General features: G+C 42.3%; 1 protein-coding gene across 2 annotated transcripts; it reads left to right on the top strand.

Moving 5' to 3' along the window:
- The first annotated feature begins 6,200 nt into the window (after positions 1-6,200).
- LOC143409523 (ribonuclease SLFN12-like) lies at positions 6,201-18,134 on the top strand. 2 transcript variants are annotated; one of them, XM_076869853.1, is made up of 3 exons: positions 6,201-6,679; positions 11,539-12,632; positions 16,412-18,134. In XM_076869853.1, the coding sequence occupies exons 2-3, from the start codon at positions 11,564-11,566 to the stop codon at positions 16,453-16,455; spliced, it is 1,113 nt and encodes a 370-aa protein (XP_076725968.1). In that variant the 5' UTR covers positions 6,201-6,679; positions 11,539-11,563; the 3' UTR covers positions 16,456-18,134. The 2 variants fall into 2 exon arrangements, with proteins under 2 accessions (XP_076725968.1, XP_076725969.1); XM_076869854.1 differs by having other exon boundaries at positions 11,539-12,567.
- Positions 18,135-18,491: the final 357 nt, after the last annotated feature.

Raw genomic sequence — 18,491 nt, forward strand, 5'->3', positions numbered from 1 at the left:
GACTGCCTTTCTATGAATTTTAACACAAAGTGTACAAAATGTGTGAGTTTACTAACTCTACTTTTGTCATACATTGGCAACCTCTTTAATATCTAGAGACTAGATATTATAAAATTAGGACTCCTTTGTCCAGTATATATACAATATATACAGTACAGCAAAGTTAAATGAAATGCACGGTACAAGGCAATGGGTAAGCTGAAGTTTTCTAGCACACTCTAACAATGTTAAACACCTTTTGCAACTTCTTCCCTCCCACCTCCCTCAACCCAATCAACAAGTACAACAGACAGTGTTCTGTTAAGAGGTGGTTTAACAATTCCAAACACAATATTTCTCATCAGTTTTTAAAAGCTATTTACAAAAAGTTTCAATTCTACTACTTTTACTTTTAAATATATCAAGCACTTCTAAATATATAGAAGGACTAGATATTCCACATAAGACCCTGTCCACTATTCACACAGCACTGGTAAATAAAATTGCACGCATAGCAATGGTTAAATATGAGGTATCTTCTAATATGACCATTTTGTCCTCAAACCTCTCCCTCCTCATTTCCTTCTATTTTCAGTCCAGTGGACAAGTACAGGCATATGTAACACTTAGAGATGGTCGAACAAATCCATATCCAAAAGTCTTTTTACAGAGGACAAGCTTTCCTATGAATTTCAACAAAAAATGTATAAAATGTTCTAATTTTACTAACTACTTGGTCATACACTGGCAACCTCTTTAACATCTAGAAACTAGATGTTGCAAAATTGGGACTTATTTGTTCATTATATACACTATATACACAGCAAAAACAAAATGCACAAAACATAGAAAACTGATGTCTGAAAATGTCCAAATATGAACACACTAACCTTTTGCAATTGCTTCCCTCCCACCTCCTCCACATCACTGAGCAAATACAGACAGTACTATACCGCTCACAGAGGTGGTTTAATAGTTCCATTCCCAAAAGACTATTTCATATGAATTTTAGCAAAAAGATATTTACAAAGTGATATTTCACTACCTCTACGTTTAACATACATCGGGCACTTCTAAACATCTAGACAAGACTAGATGTTTCAAGTAAGGACTCAATTTGTCCACTATGTACATGACAGTCTTGAATACACTGCACACATGTAACAATAGTTCTAATTTGAAAATGTCTTCAAAATATGAGCATTCTGGACCTTCACCGACCCAGTGGGCTATAATGGTCAAATTTTCAGAAGACAATCTTTCCTAGGAATTTTAACACAAAATATTCAAAACTGGTTTACTAATTCTACTTTTGTCATACACTGGCAACCTCTTTAACATCTAGAAAGGCTAGATGTAAATTAGGAGGACTCATTTGTCCTTTATATACACTATGTACATAGCAAAGTAAAACAATACCCATAGACAACTCTTGGCTCACTGGCACGGTGCTCCCCAGGACCAGTATTCAACAGGGGTTTGGCTATTGCACCCCCCCCCAAAAAAAGAAACCATAAGAATTGTAACAAAAGAAATTTACAAAATGTGTCATATATTTTACCACTTCTACTTTTAACATATATCAGGCACTTTAGAACATCTAGAAAACCTAGATATTAAAAAAAAAAAGTATTTAGCATTTTCAACTATATATACTCTAACGAGGAATAAAATGCACACGCAAAACAATGGTTATTATATGAAAAATGTCTTTTACATAAAACCAGTCTGGCACAGGACCTCCTTCTCACGATCAGTCTTCTCCATGTCCAACAACCCACTGAACAAACGTGGACAAGTGTCGCTCCTAGAGGTGGTCTAACAAATTCATTTCAAAGTCACTTCCAGAAGACATTTCTGATTTTTTCAAACAAACGGACATTTACAAGACGTCATTTTCTAACTCTATCATACGTCAGGCATCCTCTTGACATTCAGAATGTCCAGATGCAGCACAAGTTTTAAAAGGTTGGGGGGCAAGTTGAGAGCAGCTTTTTCATATTATATACACAGGCCTTTTTCAAAGGGCCAGGAAATCTTCCCAAAGGGTGGCGGGCGTTTCCAACTGGGCAGATGCGGCTTGTGACTCTACCGTTTCTCTCTTTGGTAGAACGGACACCCACCGCCCGAGGCCGCCAACCGGTCCACCCGTCGTCGTCTTCCCGGGCTTCGCTCACCTTCCAGGACGGTTGCGGTCACGAGGAGCCGGCACTGAGCGCTCACGGAGAGCCCTGGTCTGTGCGGCTCCGCTGTCCAACGCGTGGTCGAGCTTTCAGGCGTCCATCCTCCTTCTTGGGACCTTGAAGCCCCTGGCGGCCTCCGCGGCGTTCGAGCGGCCTCCATTCTTCTCGCCATGCCACGCCCGCCGCCACCCAAAGGCGCCACGTCCCAGGTGGCAGCTTCAGCTGGGACGGGCACGATTGAGCCAGGAGACCCGGCAGCCCTCGGGGTCCGGGGCCCGACAGGTCGCCGCCGCCATCAGGTCATCCATCTGGGTGGCAGGCTCACCGGTCCTTCACAGCCAGGGCCAGCCCGTGGGCACTCGCAGCAGGAGCTCCGGGTATCTGCAGGAGAGGCCGCGTCCTGCCCTCGGGCCCCCCAGCTCACCCGCCGGCCTGGGGCCGGGGGCCCCAGAGGGCCCGGGGGAGCAGGCCGCACTCCCGTTTCTCACCACGCTCTCTGCCGGAACTGACAGGGGACACATTTAAATTATCACATCCCTTTAACTTTCAATACTTTAGTGGTTGTTTCCTAAAATTAAGGGTGTTCACAGGACAACGATCAATATCAGGATGTTAACACTGATCCAGTACTACTACCTAAAGTACCTTTGGTGAATTGTATTGATTGACCCACAAATGTCTTCCTGGCAAGAAGCAGAACAGATTTTTCTCTAAGATTCTACCTAGGATTACACCTGGCATTTGCCTTCCATTCCTTTTAGTCTGACTTAATGTGGAATCCTCCTTCAGTCTTTATCTCTCATAATATATAAATACTGTTGAGGGCATGGATCCATTGTTTTGCAATTTATCAATTTCTGTGGGTCATCTCATGGTTTCTTATGTTTATATTCAGCTTATGCATGCTTAGCAAGAATACCACGCACCTCGGTGTATCACATCAGAATGAATGTGATTTTGATTCATTCAATTACTGATATTAAGTTTGATTACTTTGATAAGATGATCTATGGTTTGTGTACCCACTGGCAAATTAATAGTATCCCATTTGTAATTATGATTATCTTGTAGGGGGAGGTTTTGCTTCATAGCACTGATATTTGGGAATTTCTCTAATTACAAAATATTCAACAGAGTTCCCAGGACAGATCTTATACCAGCTCTATTCTTAGACCCACCAACGGAAATACCTTAGAAACTAGTTAATGAAATAGTAAATACAAAGTTTTCATATGTGCCAGAACTTAAAAATAGTTTTAACTCATGGATTAAAATAGAAATTCTATAGTCACAATAGTCAATGAATTAGTAGTAAAACATTTGCCCACAATCATCAAAGGAAGTTTTAATAGGCTTAAGGAAGAGAGGATTTTGCCAGATGTGGTGGCCCACTCCTGTAATTACAGTTCCATCACCAGACTGAGGCAGGAGAATTGAAAGTTCCAGACCAGCCCGGGCCCTTAGGGAGTCTCTGTCTCAAACTAAAGTAAAATGGCCAAGGATATAGCTCAGAGGTACAGAGCTTGGGTTCAATTCCCGGAATGGGGGCAGGAAGATAAAGAGAACATCAACCTTACACAAAGTCTTCCAGGAATAGAAAAAGAGAACCCACTCCCTTTTTGTATGAGGCTAACATTATAGATGACAAATTAGATACAGTACAAGAGGAACATCACACATCATCATCACTCAAATATGTACATGAAAAATCCCAAATAGATTAGCAAACCATATCCAACAGAATGGAAAAATGATAACAGATCACGTTTAAGGTGAGTAAAGTTAGGAATTCAGTGTTGATATTAGCATCAGAAAATCACTGTAACTCACCTCAGATTAAAAGAGAAAAATCATGAAAGTTGGAGTAGATGAGGAAAAAGTTTTTGATAAAGTTCAATATCCATTCAGGACTCTTAACAAATTAGAAACACAAAGAAGCTTTTGGAAATGGGCAAAGGCATTTACAAGAAGGACATACAGCAATCATTTTTCATAATAAGGAACTGCTGAGATGTGCCCTGAAGATAGGGGCGTCATATGAGTGGCTACATCATCACTTCTGTTCAGTGTTGCACTAGAGGTCCTAGGTCATGCATTTGAGTAAGAAAAAGAAAAGGTGATAAGATTCTGGAATGAAAGTAATTTCATTGACTATGCAGAAAAAAGAAATCTCATTAGAATTAGAATAACATGTGAATTTGATAGATCTAGATATCAAAGAATGAGAAACAACTATATTTTGAAAACAGTAGAAAATATTTTTAAATATATCATTTAAACTGCCTCAAAATAAAGGGCATCAGAATAAATGCAGCAAAAGTTGTGCAAGAATATTACAGAAATATAACTAAGTTGTAAGGCACTGAAGACAATGTAAATGACAGAGCTGTGTTGTGTTCTTGGATTGCAAATTGTAATCTCCTAAAGATTGTCAATTGCTTCCTAATTGATCTATAGATATTTGCAGCACAATTTGTTATTACACGCCAATCAATGCTTGTTGCTCAGAGAGAAGTAAACTGAAACTTTCATGGTTGAGAAAAATGAGTAAGTGAAAAAATGCCAAGGGTTGGAAAGTACTTAGGTCAAGGAGAATGTGAAGACAGTGCTGCATTGTGGCATCTGGTAGATTACACTTGGGCTTCACATGTGAGCCACCATTTTCTACTGAGGATATGCATCAGGAACATAATGTTGGTGGAAAAAGGTAGAAAGATTGCAGAAGATGCACACAGTATTGCTCCAGTTACTACGGGTGTGTAACAAATTCCCCTGAGATTTAGCCAGTATAAAATAAACATTTATTATACTCAGGGATCCTAAGGGTCTGGAAAAGATGCAGAGCACAGTGGGGAAGCCTTGTTTCTGCTGCCTTCACTTTTGGTGGGAACAGCTTGACCAATGGGGCTGGAATCATTCAAAGACTCCTTTACCTATGTGTGGTTGATGATGGAGAGACTTCAACAGCTGGGGGGTCCTTAGTTGTCCTCCCTGCCAACACACACACACACACACACACACACACACACACACACAATCCTGCAGAGGCCTTGGGGGTAGCTCTACTGTCTTTTCAAATCAATCCATGGAAGTGACACAGCATGGCTGATGCCTTACTCTCTTGGTTACAAGCAGGATACTAAGATTGGCACATGTTCAAGGGGAAGGGATTTAGATGCTGCCTTTGTGAGAAGAATGTCAAGGAACATTTACAACCAACCAAAAGTACAATTTCATTTTGATGAGCTGCCATTTAAAATCTTGTGAAATCAAACCTCATGTGTTTTAAAATATGGTGAAACTATACAGAAAAACAAGGGAATGTTAAATGTGAAATTTGTGAGGGATCTTACCTCTGAGGGGAGAAAGAATGAAGTATGTTTTGGGAGCAGCACGCAGGGGTTTGTACGCTCCTGTTAGCATTCTTTGAGTAGGTAGGAGAGTGCACAAGCTCTTACTTCTGTTCTACTTTAGGCCTTAAATGTACTCCATGAGTGCTGTCTCCTCGCTACTCCAGAGGTCATTATAACAGGATTTAAAAGTTGCATGAATTTTGTGTACTTGGGGAGCCCCTAGGGAAATGATGTGCCTCCCACCCACTTTGTTATGGATACACTTATTATTTGTCAGCTTACATCTTGGAAGTTATCTTGTGCTCTGGGAAAGTTCCTGCTCCACTATTTTTTAAGTCAATTCCTGAAGAGGAGTTTCTTCACCTCAGTGAAACCATTTCTTATCACTGACATGAGGAAGACCTGAGATGAGGCCCAGCTCTGCGCTCTCAGGATTTGTGTTGTGAGTGTGAACCAGTGGTCTGCCTTGCCTCCTGGGTAGATGTGCAGCAGAGACTATCTCCACCAGTCTGCAGCTGAGTCCTAGTGGGCTCTGGGGAGGAGCTCCCCAGTGAGAGCAACTCAGACTTGTACCTCTGTGCATTTGAAAACTGTGGTTTCCGGTGACTTGTGATTTCCGGTATCAGTTTGAGAAGTGCTAAGCTAGAGAAACATACCCCCATAATGTGGACCAGAACCAGGGAGAACAAGAGGCAGGTAGGCTGTGTCGCACCACAGAAGCCATAGTAGACTCTCAGTGAAAGGCTGTCCCCTGATGCTCCTTGTTCTACAAGCTCTAGGCATTGGACTCTGCCTTCTGTGGAGAGCCTCTCCTTGCCCCTTGGTTTAGGCATTGACAGCTGTCCTCCCTGTTGCTGGAGGCACCTGGGATTTTAAGCAACGTGACAGCAAGTGACCTGCGAATGCGAGTAAAGTTTGGAAATACTGAATTACCCAGCTACAGGGAGATACTTCTTCAAATTTGACAAATCAATTGAAAATTGTGCAATTGAGCATAGTGCCCTCACTTCCTGGAGCATCATGAGCCTGATAGAAGGCGGGATCTAGAAAATTCTGTGTGAGAGTCGCGCTGAGAGTGCAAGGTACCAGGGTGCAGGAAAGAAAGCAGAAGAGCTGGAAGAATCTACGGGCAACTACCCTGTGGAGAGCACATAGACGGGCTCGGTAGGTTTCCCTTTCCACTTTGCCTGGGGAAGAAAGTTTCTGAGGCAGGGTGCTCTCTTTTCTGGCTGGGTTTTTCCGGCACCTGCATTCACCAGCTATGCAAGGGCCAGTGCATGCACTGGGTGCACTGGTGTTTGCAAGGGGTCTTGTTTCAGGGGGCAATGCACTGGAAAGTGAGGCCTGCTCTTTAGCCACATTTTCCAGCCTTAGTTTTCTACTCTACTCCCACCCCCAGGTCTAGGCATCTGGCTCTGGGGCGAGGTGGGGCACCAGCAGCACAACTCCACCTCTCTCTGGAAGACCCTCACCCCAACCCCAGTCTCCAGACTGAATGGTGTCTCTCTTTTCTGGGAAACTTGGCTCCTTTGCTGGAGTGTTCATATCACCTTCTCCCAAACCTTAACAGGCCATTGAGGACTGTCACCTTGAACTCTGGACCACGGGGTATGGTTTGCCAGAAGGACTTTGGTCCCTGCTTGGACAGGGGAGACCTTAAACAGCTTTGAGACAGGGAGCTTGGGGTCTGTGGTTTAGGAGACGGGGCTAGAGAGGCACTAGCCGAGTGTGCAGGTGAGGCTCGTGTGGTCTGCAGGGCACCTCGGGTGCCCCATCCTCCTAGAGATCTGAACTTGAATGGAGTTGAGGAAATGTGGGGGTGTCACTGAAGAACTGCAGTCTAGGTCCAGAAAGAAAAAGCAAGCACAGTAGTTCCCGGCCCAAAGTTCATAAACTAGAAGAGGAGAAAGATGACCACATTGTCCTCCCAGATGCCATCGAACGTGGCACTGGTAAGCAAGCGGGGGCCATGAATGTTCCTTAGTCTCTCCTGTCAGTTGGGTGCCACTTTTGTGCAGTTCTACCCGACTTCACACCTCACAGAATTCTCCCACTGTCAAGGGAATAAAGGAATTTAGAGGAAACAACTAATTGTGAACCCAGACCCAAGGGTTCAGGAGGCCATTGAGTTTAAGGTACTAGGGACTTGGTGGAGTCCAGTCTCCAGCTTATTTTTTTTTTAAAGGATTGTGTCCCAGATATATGCCTGAAGACTGATTTTGGATGGTGGAAATTGTACCTAGTCATGAGTGTTGGTCTGAGATGGCCAAGGACCCAGCCCAGCCCACAAGTGCCCCTAAAGGAGCCTCTTCTACAGCTGCCACTAGTTTCGAGTTCCTCAGTGGTATGAGAAGGCTCCTTAGGCATGTTGGGGGTGGGGAGGCAGGTGTGATTGACTGCTGTTCCTTTTGCTTATTGTGGATGAACCAGAAGTGTCCCTAAGAGCAGGGCCAGATGCAGAGAGTGTTGGAATGGGGGCTGGGAGGAAAGGTGACAGCAGTCTACTTCCAGAGGCTACATTATGAAATGAGGGACCACATTCCTCCTGGAAGGGCATGAACCTAAGATGGAGAAATTCAAATGCGTCACTGAGCAGAAGTGAAACTGACTCTCTTGCCCTTCTTGAAATAGAGATGGAGGACGTGTTCTGCCTGGCCGACAGGAAGGTGACTCATATTTCAGTTGTGCCTGTTGTGTAAGAAATACGAAGAAATGAGGTAAAGGGCCCCAATTGTGCCCTAATACTGTGGAGAAAGCTCAGCATGGCAGGAATAGACCTGTTTCTCTGCTTTTTTGGATAATGATGTCCCATTAAAACAATATTTCTTATAAATTTAAACTGAAACAGTTTTGCTTACTTGGCTTCTTCAGTGTTCCTCTACCAGGAGTCAAGACTTCTCCTGCAGCCTCACTGTTTTAGGAGCTTTCTTGGAGGGGCCCAGGCCTAGGGGACCCATCTGAATGAATGCCCAGGTCCCAGGATGTCTTGGGACACAGCTCTGATTTTCCAGGCCCCTCAGAGGACAGGCGGCTACTTTGTTATAGACTCAGAACCCGCAGCCTGCACAGGCCCAGGGTGGAGCCCTGTAATCCTTCTGCCCAAGAGAAGCTTGCTAATGAAAGTCTGATGCAATCCTTTAGGAAATCATTTGATAATACATCTCAAATTGTTAGTATTTCATCAGCTGCTCCAGTAATTCAAACTCCATCAACCACTCACAGTGTGTATATACACTTTGTATACTTAATTTAATTCCGAATGTACAAGATCAGGTAAAACCTCTTGTTTTAGCTTGAACCTTGGTTACTACATGTCCAGACTGTTTCTTCTCTTATATGATTTTTTTTTTTTTTTCTGAGCCAGGGTTTTAGTTCTTATTTTCTGCACTCTGGTTTCATTTCTTTCGGTCTGCTGTGGCCTTCCAACCTGTGTCCAAGCGGTTGTTTCTTTATGTGTGAACCACATCTGTATGTAGAATTGAAGTACTTAGCCAGGGGACTCTTGGGCTCCATGAAAATTCAATGAGGTCATTTGAATACCCGAGTCTCAATCTAACAGAGCCGAAGTCTTAGAATTATTAAAATAAACATTGGAAAGCAACTTCAATTCTCAGGTATACAGGAATAATTACCTAACAGTATGTTTATACTACCTATAAAATTATGCAACAGTTTGTAAGATTTTATAAACACAGGTAATCATTATTTTCCAAAAGTGATTATATAAGATAGGAAGATTCAAAACTTTCTATTTTAGTTTCTGCAAGTGTGACAGACCTTGGTAAACTCTGCCTCTGAAGGCTACCATGTTGGGGATGATGTTAGAGGATAGAAAACTAGGATCGATCCCCAACTATTTTATAAAGTCGCCATAAAAGTTGATGGGAACAAAATCTAGCAATGATGTGAAAGTATGAAAAAGAGAGGAATATCATAAAGGAAAATTATTAACAAACTGAATTTATTATTTAGAAATGAGGATAGAGCCAGCAGGATGCTACAAACCTGGAGTCCTAGCTCCTAGGGAGGCTGAGACCAAATGGTTGCTTGTGCCAAGAAGGGCAAGGCCTGTCAGGGCAACATAGTGAGGCCTCATCTCGAAAAAACAAAATGGAAAAATAAAAACAAAAGAAAACAAACAGAAAAAAGAATGTAAGAAAAGAACAATGAGAGGGCTCATGTCAGCAAAGTGGAGACTAGGAAGCTTCCCCCTTGTGGAAACATCCGAAGCAACAGAAACTGACTGAAGTCAAAGTCAGAGGTTTACAGCAACCACGCAGGTGCCCAGTCAAGAAGCAGCCACATTCAAACCTGTAGAGAAGGTCGGGATGTTTTTTCTTGCCCCTGCCCTTCCTCTCCCTGGCATGGCAAAGTCTCAGGCTGCAGGGGGCATGTATGGAAAGGCTCGTCTGGTCCCTGTAAACTGTTGTTACATGGATTTAGGACTCTCTTTTCTGTATGGAGTGCTCATCATTCACGTCGGATTATCAGGTGTTCTGGGGTCTGGGTCACATGATGAGGAAATCACAGAGACAAGAGGAATATCTTGCACTTGTGCCTATTACTGATCCAGCAGTGGCCAGGAAGATTCTGTCCTCCTGATAACATTTTCTGGGTAGTGATGACTACCTAGGATGGACTTTTCTCTCAACTGTCTCTATACCTATTGATGAACCCAAAGATCTTTTAGTTTTCAACCTAAAGCAAAGCAGTAATCCCAGTGACCTCAAAGGCACAAGCTAATGGAGTAGAAGTACACAGACTAAGGCAGACTGCCTTAGGACATGCAGGATGCTGTAACAAATCACCTTGATTGGGAGCTGGGCAGTTTATAAATTGCTGAAATGTATTTCTCTCTCTGTCCTGGAGGCTGGCAAGTCCAGGATCAAGGTGCCAGCATGGTTCTGGTGAGGCCTCTTCTCCCAGGGTGATTCCCAGCTTCTCTCTGTGTCTTCCCATCACAGAAGGGCTGAGCCTGCTTTCTAGGATTCTTTTGTAAAACATGAATCCTATGGTCAAGGGCTATGTCTTCATGACCCCACCTCCCAAAGGCCTAATCATCTTGGGGGTAAGGTTTTCAACATGTTAATGTTGAGGGGACACAAACGATCAGACCATAATGCAGACGGGTTGAGTGTAAGAATTTTCCCTCATTGAAGATACTGTGGTTTTTCTGATAGGAAAAGGACATAGTGATGTGGCCCACTTTGCTTAAGAGCAAGGGCCAAATATTTTGAATCACATTTATTATTGTTAACAGGAAGAAAAAAATAACTAACATGTCATATTGCTGATTGCCCCTAGAATTCCAGGTGACAATTTTCCCAAAGGACTTCCTACAATAGCCTGGTGTGGTGGCACATACCTGTCTCCCAGTGGCTCAGGAGGCTGAGGCAGGAAGGATCAAGGTTCAAAGCCAGCCTCAGCAACTTATTGAGGACCTAAGCAACTCAGTGAGACCCTGTCTGTAAATAAAATATGAAAAAGGCTGGGCATGTGGCTCAGGGGTTGAGCACTCCTGGGTTCTATCCCTGGTACCAAAACAAACACGCAAACAAACCCCAAAAATCCCTACAAAAGGAGATAATGAAGGTAAAAGCTGTAAAAGTTGAAATCGTTAAAATCACAATGGAAATTTGATATAATTGTATAATTAAAACTTGACTCAAGGACAAGGTCAAAAATATAGATTCCCTTCTGGGGTTTGTATAAGGAAAGAAGAGAAAACACAATCTATACAAAATGAACGATCAGAAAGAATGATATAAGCACAGAGTAAGGGAAAATTTAAGGAATTAGAAGAGCATGATGGAAATCCATGGCAGCAAAATCAAAATGCCAGTAAGAGTGTAAGTTGTGGGTCTTGTGTGATAATCTGCCCCCAAACCTGTCACTTCCTAGCTGTGTACTTCCCAGTCCAGGGAGACTTCTACAAAGGGTTTCACTCTGTTTCCCTCAGAATTCAGAATTTGCTTACTCCTGCATGGGTCCCATTCTAATGGCTCTGTCGGTTGGTTTTACAGGAAAGAATTTCAGCTTGGAAACCAAATGGCCACTGTGGACGTAAACATCAGAATTGATTTTGAAACTGATTATAATGAGCTGGTTTTAGATGTAGGAAAAGTCACTCTTGGAGAGAAGAATAGGAACAGTATGAAGGACAAACAAAGGAGAAAAAGGCAGAAAGAGGCTGTCTCACGAGCCATGTGTGCTTTGCTGAATTCTGGAGGAGGAGTTATCAAGGCTGAAATCGAGAATACAGAGTATAAGTATAATGAAGACGGAATAGGAGAAGATTTGGAAATATCTTTCAGCGATATGCTGCCTCGTGTTCTAAATTACCTTGACTTCATGCAGAATGCTAACACATTTTTGATTTTTGTGAAATCATGGGGCTTGGATAGCTCTGGTCAGCAGATTGTCACGTTGAGAACCAATCTGTATAGCAAAAATATAACATCTACAATTGTCATGGATGGTACCCATGCACTGACTTTCCTCCAAGAGAAGAAAACTGAATCCAGATTATTTTCAACACCAAAAACGAATGCAATGAAGGTCCCTACTGATGTTCATGAAGAAAGTAGTGTGGTGGACTCACTTTCAGAGTTTTTTAGCAAGACAAAACTTACATACAGAAGTAAAGTCAACTTTTCTGAATCAACAATTGTTGCTACTAAATTAGTCCCAGATTACGATGTGTTTGGAAAAAAAGAAAAAAGAAAAAGAGAAGATGTGTTGGAATTCATTAAAGAAGAGATACCTCAATATGTTTCCGCATTTGCAAATACTGATGGGGGATATTTGTTCTTTGGTATAGATAGCCAAACAAAAGAAGTAATTGGCTTTGAAGTACAGCCTTGGTGTCTTTCTGAGATAGAAAAGACAATTAGGGAGCTTCCTGTCCATCATTTCTGTAAAGAGAAGAAGGCAATTAATTACTCATGCAAACTCATTGAAGTCCATGATGAAGAAAGACATCGTGGCTATGTCTGTGCACTCCATGTAGACAAATTTTGCTGTGCCGTATTTGTTGAGGAGCCTGATTCCTGGCATGTGAAAGGGAACCACGTGATGCGGTTTACCACAGAGGAATGGATCAAGTGCATGGTGGATGGTGAGGCAGGTTAAGGAAGGGGGATTAGCAATGAGCATACATTTGGCCAGGGTGGTTGGGAAGGTGTGACTGGAGCAAGATCAGTAGTCCTGAAATGCCAATGCTCAATTTAACAGTCTCTAGTGGACCCCACCGGGAGTTCACCACCTCTTGTTTTCCTCTGCCCACTTAGAAGAGACATATTACAAGTAGCCCCATGCTTTGGTCAGCTTTCCATCACAATGACACATTTCTGAGATAATCCACTTAGGAATGGAAATGTTTCTCTTTTTTTCTTCTAATAATTTGGCTCACAGTTTTAGAGGTTCCAAAATGTTTTGGCTGCATTTCTTTTTGAAACAGCCCATTATGACAGGGAATGTGTGGTGGAAGAAAATTGCTCACTTGATGGCCAGGGAGTGAAGGTGAGGACAAAGAATGGTCAAGGGTTCTACAATTCCCATCAAGGGCAAAGGGAGTAAGGAGGAGGGATCAGGCTATCATAATCCACTTTAAGGGTCTTCTTAACTCCCACTTGAATTGCTTATTAAGCTCTGATTACAGCACTTGGGGCTCTTTATGAGACTTCTACTAGGCCCCACCTTTAGATGGCTTCACCAACTCCCAAGAGCACTTACTCTGGGAAGTAATCCTTTAACACAGGAATCCTTTGGTAACAGTTCAGTACCAAACCATGATATTCTACTACAGCCACCTGAAAGGTTCATGTCCATCTTAACAAAGCAAAATGCACCCACATTTTTTACTCAAATTCCAAAGAGTCCCAAAGTTTTGACAGCTTTGGCATTGCTCAACAGTGTAAGTTGTGTATGCTGAGACTCAAGGCAGTTCAGCTTTAGGATGCTATAAAAATTAAGTTATAACAGTATGTTACTTCCGATTTGAAATAGTAAGTAGGAACAGGGTAAACATTCCCAGTTCAAAGGGGAGGAACAGGAAAATATCAAGGAGGTTTCAGACCAAAGCAAGACTGCAACCCAGCAGGGCATACACTAAATCCTACAGCTCCATGTTTGGCATCTGGGCACACTGCCCCTGTGACTATGCTGGTTGCAGGCTACCTGCTCACTCTCTTGGGGTGGTATTGTATGCTGGGTGCTGCTTCTTTTGCCAGACATTGGTCAGTGCTGGTATCTTTTCCTCCTTGGGATCTACACTGCAGCCATGCCTTCACAATTCCCAGAGAAAGAGTTCCTTGGGCTGTCCTGGGTCACAGGGTGCCCTGGGACTGTTTTCTCAGTCAGTCATAGAGATGTCACCTTCCTGGTAGTTTATTCTATTTTCTTTGTATTTGTCGAGGTGACTGTTCAAACCCCCTTGCAGAAGCCAGCTCTGTCTTGATGTGTGTCATCGAAACACATTCTGTGTTTAACAAAATACTTTGATGTTTTTGCCATTAATTCTGTCAAATTCGTAATCTTCAGAATTTGAGTAGACTTTTATTGATGAAATAGGCACTCCTGTACATGAAAGTAAGAGCAAACTAATTCAGTTTAGTTGAAGCAAATTATGTTGTCTATATAGGCTATATGTCCCTGGGTAGCCTAGCTTGAGATGTAGCTCCCAACGTGGCTGTATTCAGTCACTGGAAAAATCACAACAGTCCCCTACATCTCTCATTATCTTTTTTGTTTTTGATGATGGGTAACTGACTTATTTCCTGGGTTCTGCCTTAAAAACAGTGTCATCTTGAATATTCCTGTGTAGTCTGGTGCATGGGTGAAAGTTTCTCTTGGGAGCACACTTAGTAGTGGAATTGCTGGTTCAGGAGGTGTGAGAATATTCAAGTAATAGGAAAATGCTGATATTTTTTTCAGATTAGACAGGTCATTTTACTCCCATCAGGAATATATTAGAAATTCCACATTTCCTCCAATTGTCAGACTTCTCTTCGTTTTTCTGCCTCTCTTCTCTTCTTTGTCTGTTCCATCAAATGGGTAGAAGATAGTATCTTTGTGGCATGAGCTTTCCTGTTTATTAATTTGGTTGATCATATCTTAATGTATTTATTGGTTCAAAGTACTTTACCTTTTATGCAGTGCCTGTTCTGTCTTTTGGTTATATTCCAATTAGACTTTGTCTTTTTCTTTTTGCTTTGTTAGAACACCTTACAGACTGTAGAATCAATCACCTTGTCGTCACAGGTGTTACAGATTGTGGATATCTTCTCCAAGTTTCTGCTTGGCATTTTCTCTTTTCTTAAGGCCTATTCTGATAAGTAGTAGTTTGAAATTTTAAGAGAGTCAAACTTACCAGTAAAAAATTTGAAGTTTGGTGCTCTTTGTGCCTTATGTGAGAGATGCTCCTCTACTCTAAGGTACTATAATGTTTCCTTTCATTGTTTTCTGGACGCTTTAGTTTTGCTCTGAGCCTTTTACTTTTAAATATTTAATTCATTTCAGTAGACACTGACTCGGAGTGTTATTTCCTCTGTTCCATGTGAAGAGCCATTTTCCCACCCTCACCACTGATCTGCCCAACCGTCTCCAGTATATTTCTGCATACATCTATGGGGAGCTGTGGTTGTAGAATTTCTTTTATGTTTGGTCAATGTGTTTCTTCCTACAGAATTGTGATGTTAAACTGAATATAAATATTGGAAAGAGAGAGTCTCCTTTTTCTCTTTCTTTGAAAATATATGGACAGTTTTAGTCCTTTAACCTTTCATAAATTTTAGAATCTACTTGGGCACCTTAGAAATACCTTTCTGGATGTTTATTGCAGTTTCATTAAATATATAGATAAATTTAGGAAGGAATGACACATTTCTATCAACCGGTCTTTTTATCCTTGAACATAGGAAATCTGTTCATGTATTTCTATCTTTTTAAAAAAAATTCATTGTACATGCTTTATCAAAATGATACTTGTATTTACAGTTTCTGCAGAAAGAGTCCGTTGCAAGGTACCCTCACACACCCAGACACACCCACACAGACATCCACACCATGACCCTGCTCCCACACTAGTGAGATGTGAGGGTCAGACTCCTGAAATTAGGCCGCTGTTGGGGGATAAGAGTTGTTGATTTGTTTCTATTTATTTATTTATTTATTTGGAAAGAGAAAAGCATGGGAAGAATGTATTTGGCCATGACATTGCTAACTAAGTTTGGTTATATTAACATATATGTCAGTTAACACTGACTATTCCTTTTGCATTCTATATCCACAGAATGACATCAAGGTTTTGTGATCAACAGAATATTCCAACTTCAGTCTCAATGATGCTTGTAGTGACTTCTGAGTTCATGTGAAGGCTTACCCTAATAATAATTCAAGTCTATGGACATGAAATAAGGCACAATAAATATTGATTTGACCTAGAGGAAGGAAGAAAAGGAGTAAAACTGGTTTCAAATGATCTCAATTTGACTTGAACTCACTTAAATCCAATTCTAAGTTCCTAAGATTTCTTAGAAATGTTTTTTTTTTTTCTTTTCCCTGACAAAGCCCCCAAAAGAAAAGTTTGGGAATTCACATTTCCATGTTTCAGTAGCCTAAACTACTCAACTTATGTGTAACAACCTCCTCCCCTGCTCAGGTCTCCTCCCTCCTCAGTGCTCAAAAACGCAGAGTAGCAAATACACATCCGGTTGTCTTTAATATCTTAAAAAAGCGGGAGGGGAAGGAAGGGAGAGTAGGGAAGAAGGGAAGATGAGAAGAAGGGAGGAAGGGGGGAAGAGAGGAAGAGAGGAAGATAAAAGAGAAAGGGAAAAAGCTAAAAGTAACCTCATGACTTTCTTGCAGTTTAAGAAATCCCTGTTTCCTCCTTTTCAGGCGATGAAGCCACCCCAGACATTACAAACAACTGCAACAAATGAGTCTGGCAGCATAAGAAATGTCTGGTGTTCAAGTCTTCATGGTGAGACCCACACATCTTGTACACAGTCTGTCGAATGTTTTTTTTGCAGCAGGTGAATCAAACCCAAAGACCTGGACAGTCTGTGAGAGGGAGTGAGAACTGCAGTTCTGAAGGCCCCTGACTTTGGTTGTTTACAGAGTTCAGTCCTGTTAATTGTGATCCTTGGTACCTTCTTCATCTGTATATCCTGAAGGTTCTTCCCCTGGTTTTAGGAATCTGCCGACATAATCATATTTTTCTTTAAACTGCATTTCCCATTCTGGAACACTCTCCCTTTGCAATGCAAGTCTGAGAGATCATCATATTCATCTCTCAAGTGCATCCTTATCTGGGCAAAATGTTGCCAGTCTTCTGGAGGCATCCCTACCAGCAAATATTCCATATGCACCCGCGGAGCCCTACAACTTGCGGCATTTGGTCACAGCGAAGACTTTCCCATTGACCTCAAGCGGGAGGCGCAGCTTGTGCAACTCGACTGGTGAAGCTACTGAGGCTGAAGTCCCACATCTCCATGCGCTGCAGGGAGGGGACCCTGGCCCTTCCCCGCCCTGGCCCCTCCTCCTGCCCCATTCTTGAACACTCAGGGTCACTTGGCCACTGAGCCACATCCCCAGCCCTATTTTGTATTTTATTTAGAGACAGGGTCTCACTGAGTTGCTAAGCAACTTGCCTTTGCTGAGGCTGGCTTTGAACCTGCGATCCTCCTGCCTCAGCCTCTGGAGTCACTGGGATTATAGGCGTGGGCTGTTGTGCCCAGTGGTATTTGTTCTTTTAAAAATACTTCTTGCTGAGCTTCTTGTGTTTGTGACTGGTGTCCTTCGTCAATTTCAAGAAAATCATTGCTTTTGTCTTTTTCTCTCCTCTTATGACTCTCGCTGTGTCAGGCCTTTGGAGTACCTCTGACATGGCTCCTGTGTTCTGATATTCCATTCTTTTTCTTTGTGTCAGTTGGAACTGTTTGCTACCTTGTATCATGACAGTTAATCTTGGTTTCTGCTGTTGGTCTGCTATCACACGGAGTAACAAGGCCCTTAATATCAGATACTGCCTTTTAGAGCGATAGGATGTTGACATGACTTTTATCTATTGATTTCAAATTTATGAGCCTGTAAGAGAATCAGGAAATTTTTGTCTTTTCATTTCTTCTTCACTTGGGGGTAAATTTTAATTACAGTTGGCACTCAGCAGTCTTTTCCTTTTCTCCTGGTTGCTTTATTGTTTGTTTTGTTTTTTTGCAAATTGTCCCACTTTATCATGTTTCCTAATTTCTTATTATATCAGGGATTATGAATTAGGGAAACTTTGAAAGATGTTCTAGGGCTGGGGATGTGGCTCAAGCGGTAACGCGCTCGCCTGGCATGCGTGCGGCCCGGGTTCGATCCTCAGCACCACATACAAACAAAGATGTTGTGTCCACCAAAAAAACTAAAAAATAAATATCAAAAAAATTCTCTCTGTCTCTCACCTCTTTCTTTAAAAAAAAAAAAGAAAGAAAGATGTTCTACCCTTTCATATGGGGTTGTACTTTCTTCTGGCAGGTAGATGGGCGTCAGTGATTGCCTTGCTCTAATTGAAGTTTAGTTTTATGCTTTTCTAGCTAAGATTTTGCTCTTACTACTAGCTGAGGCTGTTCTGGAGTCTAAGCTGAAGTCAGGGTGTTCACCCAGGGCCTCCTCTTTGCTGGGACTTTAATTCTTGCCTGTGTCTGCTCAGCTCAGGAGGCTGGTGACATTTTAGTCCAGTTCCTCAGGCTCCCGGTTCCTGCTTTCTTCTGGGTTCCCAGCCTCTCATCCTGGATCAGCTGGTGAGTCGAGGGGAATTTGTAAGTTGACTTAGGCTCCTCCTCTGCAGTTTCATCCTTTCTGAGGTTTTCTTCTCAAATACTCGCCCCTCTAGGATTTGGACCCCTTCCTTTCTCCTCATGCCAGTGGCCTGTTGACGGCTGTCTGGGCTCTAGTGACCCATGCTACGGCCCAGAAAATATCTGAGGGAGAA

Source organism: Callospermophilus lateralis, chromosome 11, assembly GCF_048772815.1.
Source record: "Callospermophilus lateralis isolate mCalLat2 chromosome 11, mCalLat2.hap1, whole genome shotgun sequence".
In the NCBI taxonomy this organism is placed as follows: Eukaryota; Metazoa; Chordata; class Mammalia; order Rodentia; family Sciuridae; genus Callospermophilus; species Callospermophilus lateralis.

What these genes read in the sequence shown, in the direction of transcription:
- LOC143409523 (XM_076869853.1), top strand. Translation starts at nt 11,564, where the DNA reads ATGGCCACTGTGGACGTAAACATCAGAATTGATTTTGAAACTGATTAT. An exon ending in GATCAAGTGCATGGTGGATG is followed by an intron (nt 12,633 to 16,411) that starts GTGAGGCAGGTT and finishes CCTCCTTTTCAG; the next exon opens with GCGATGAAGCCACCCCAGAC.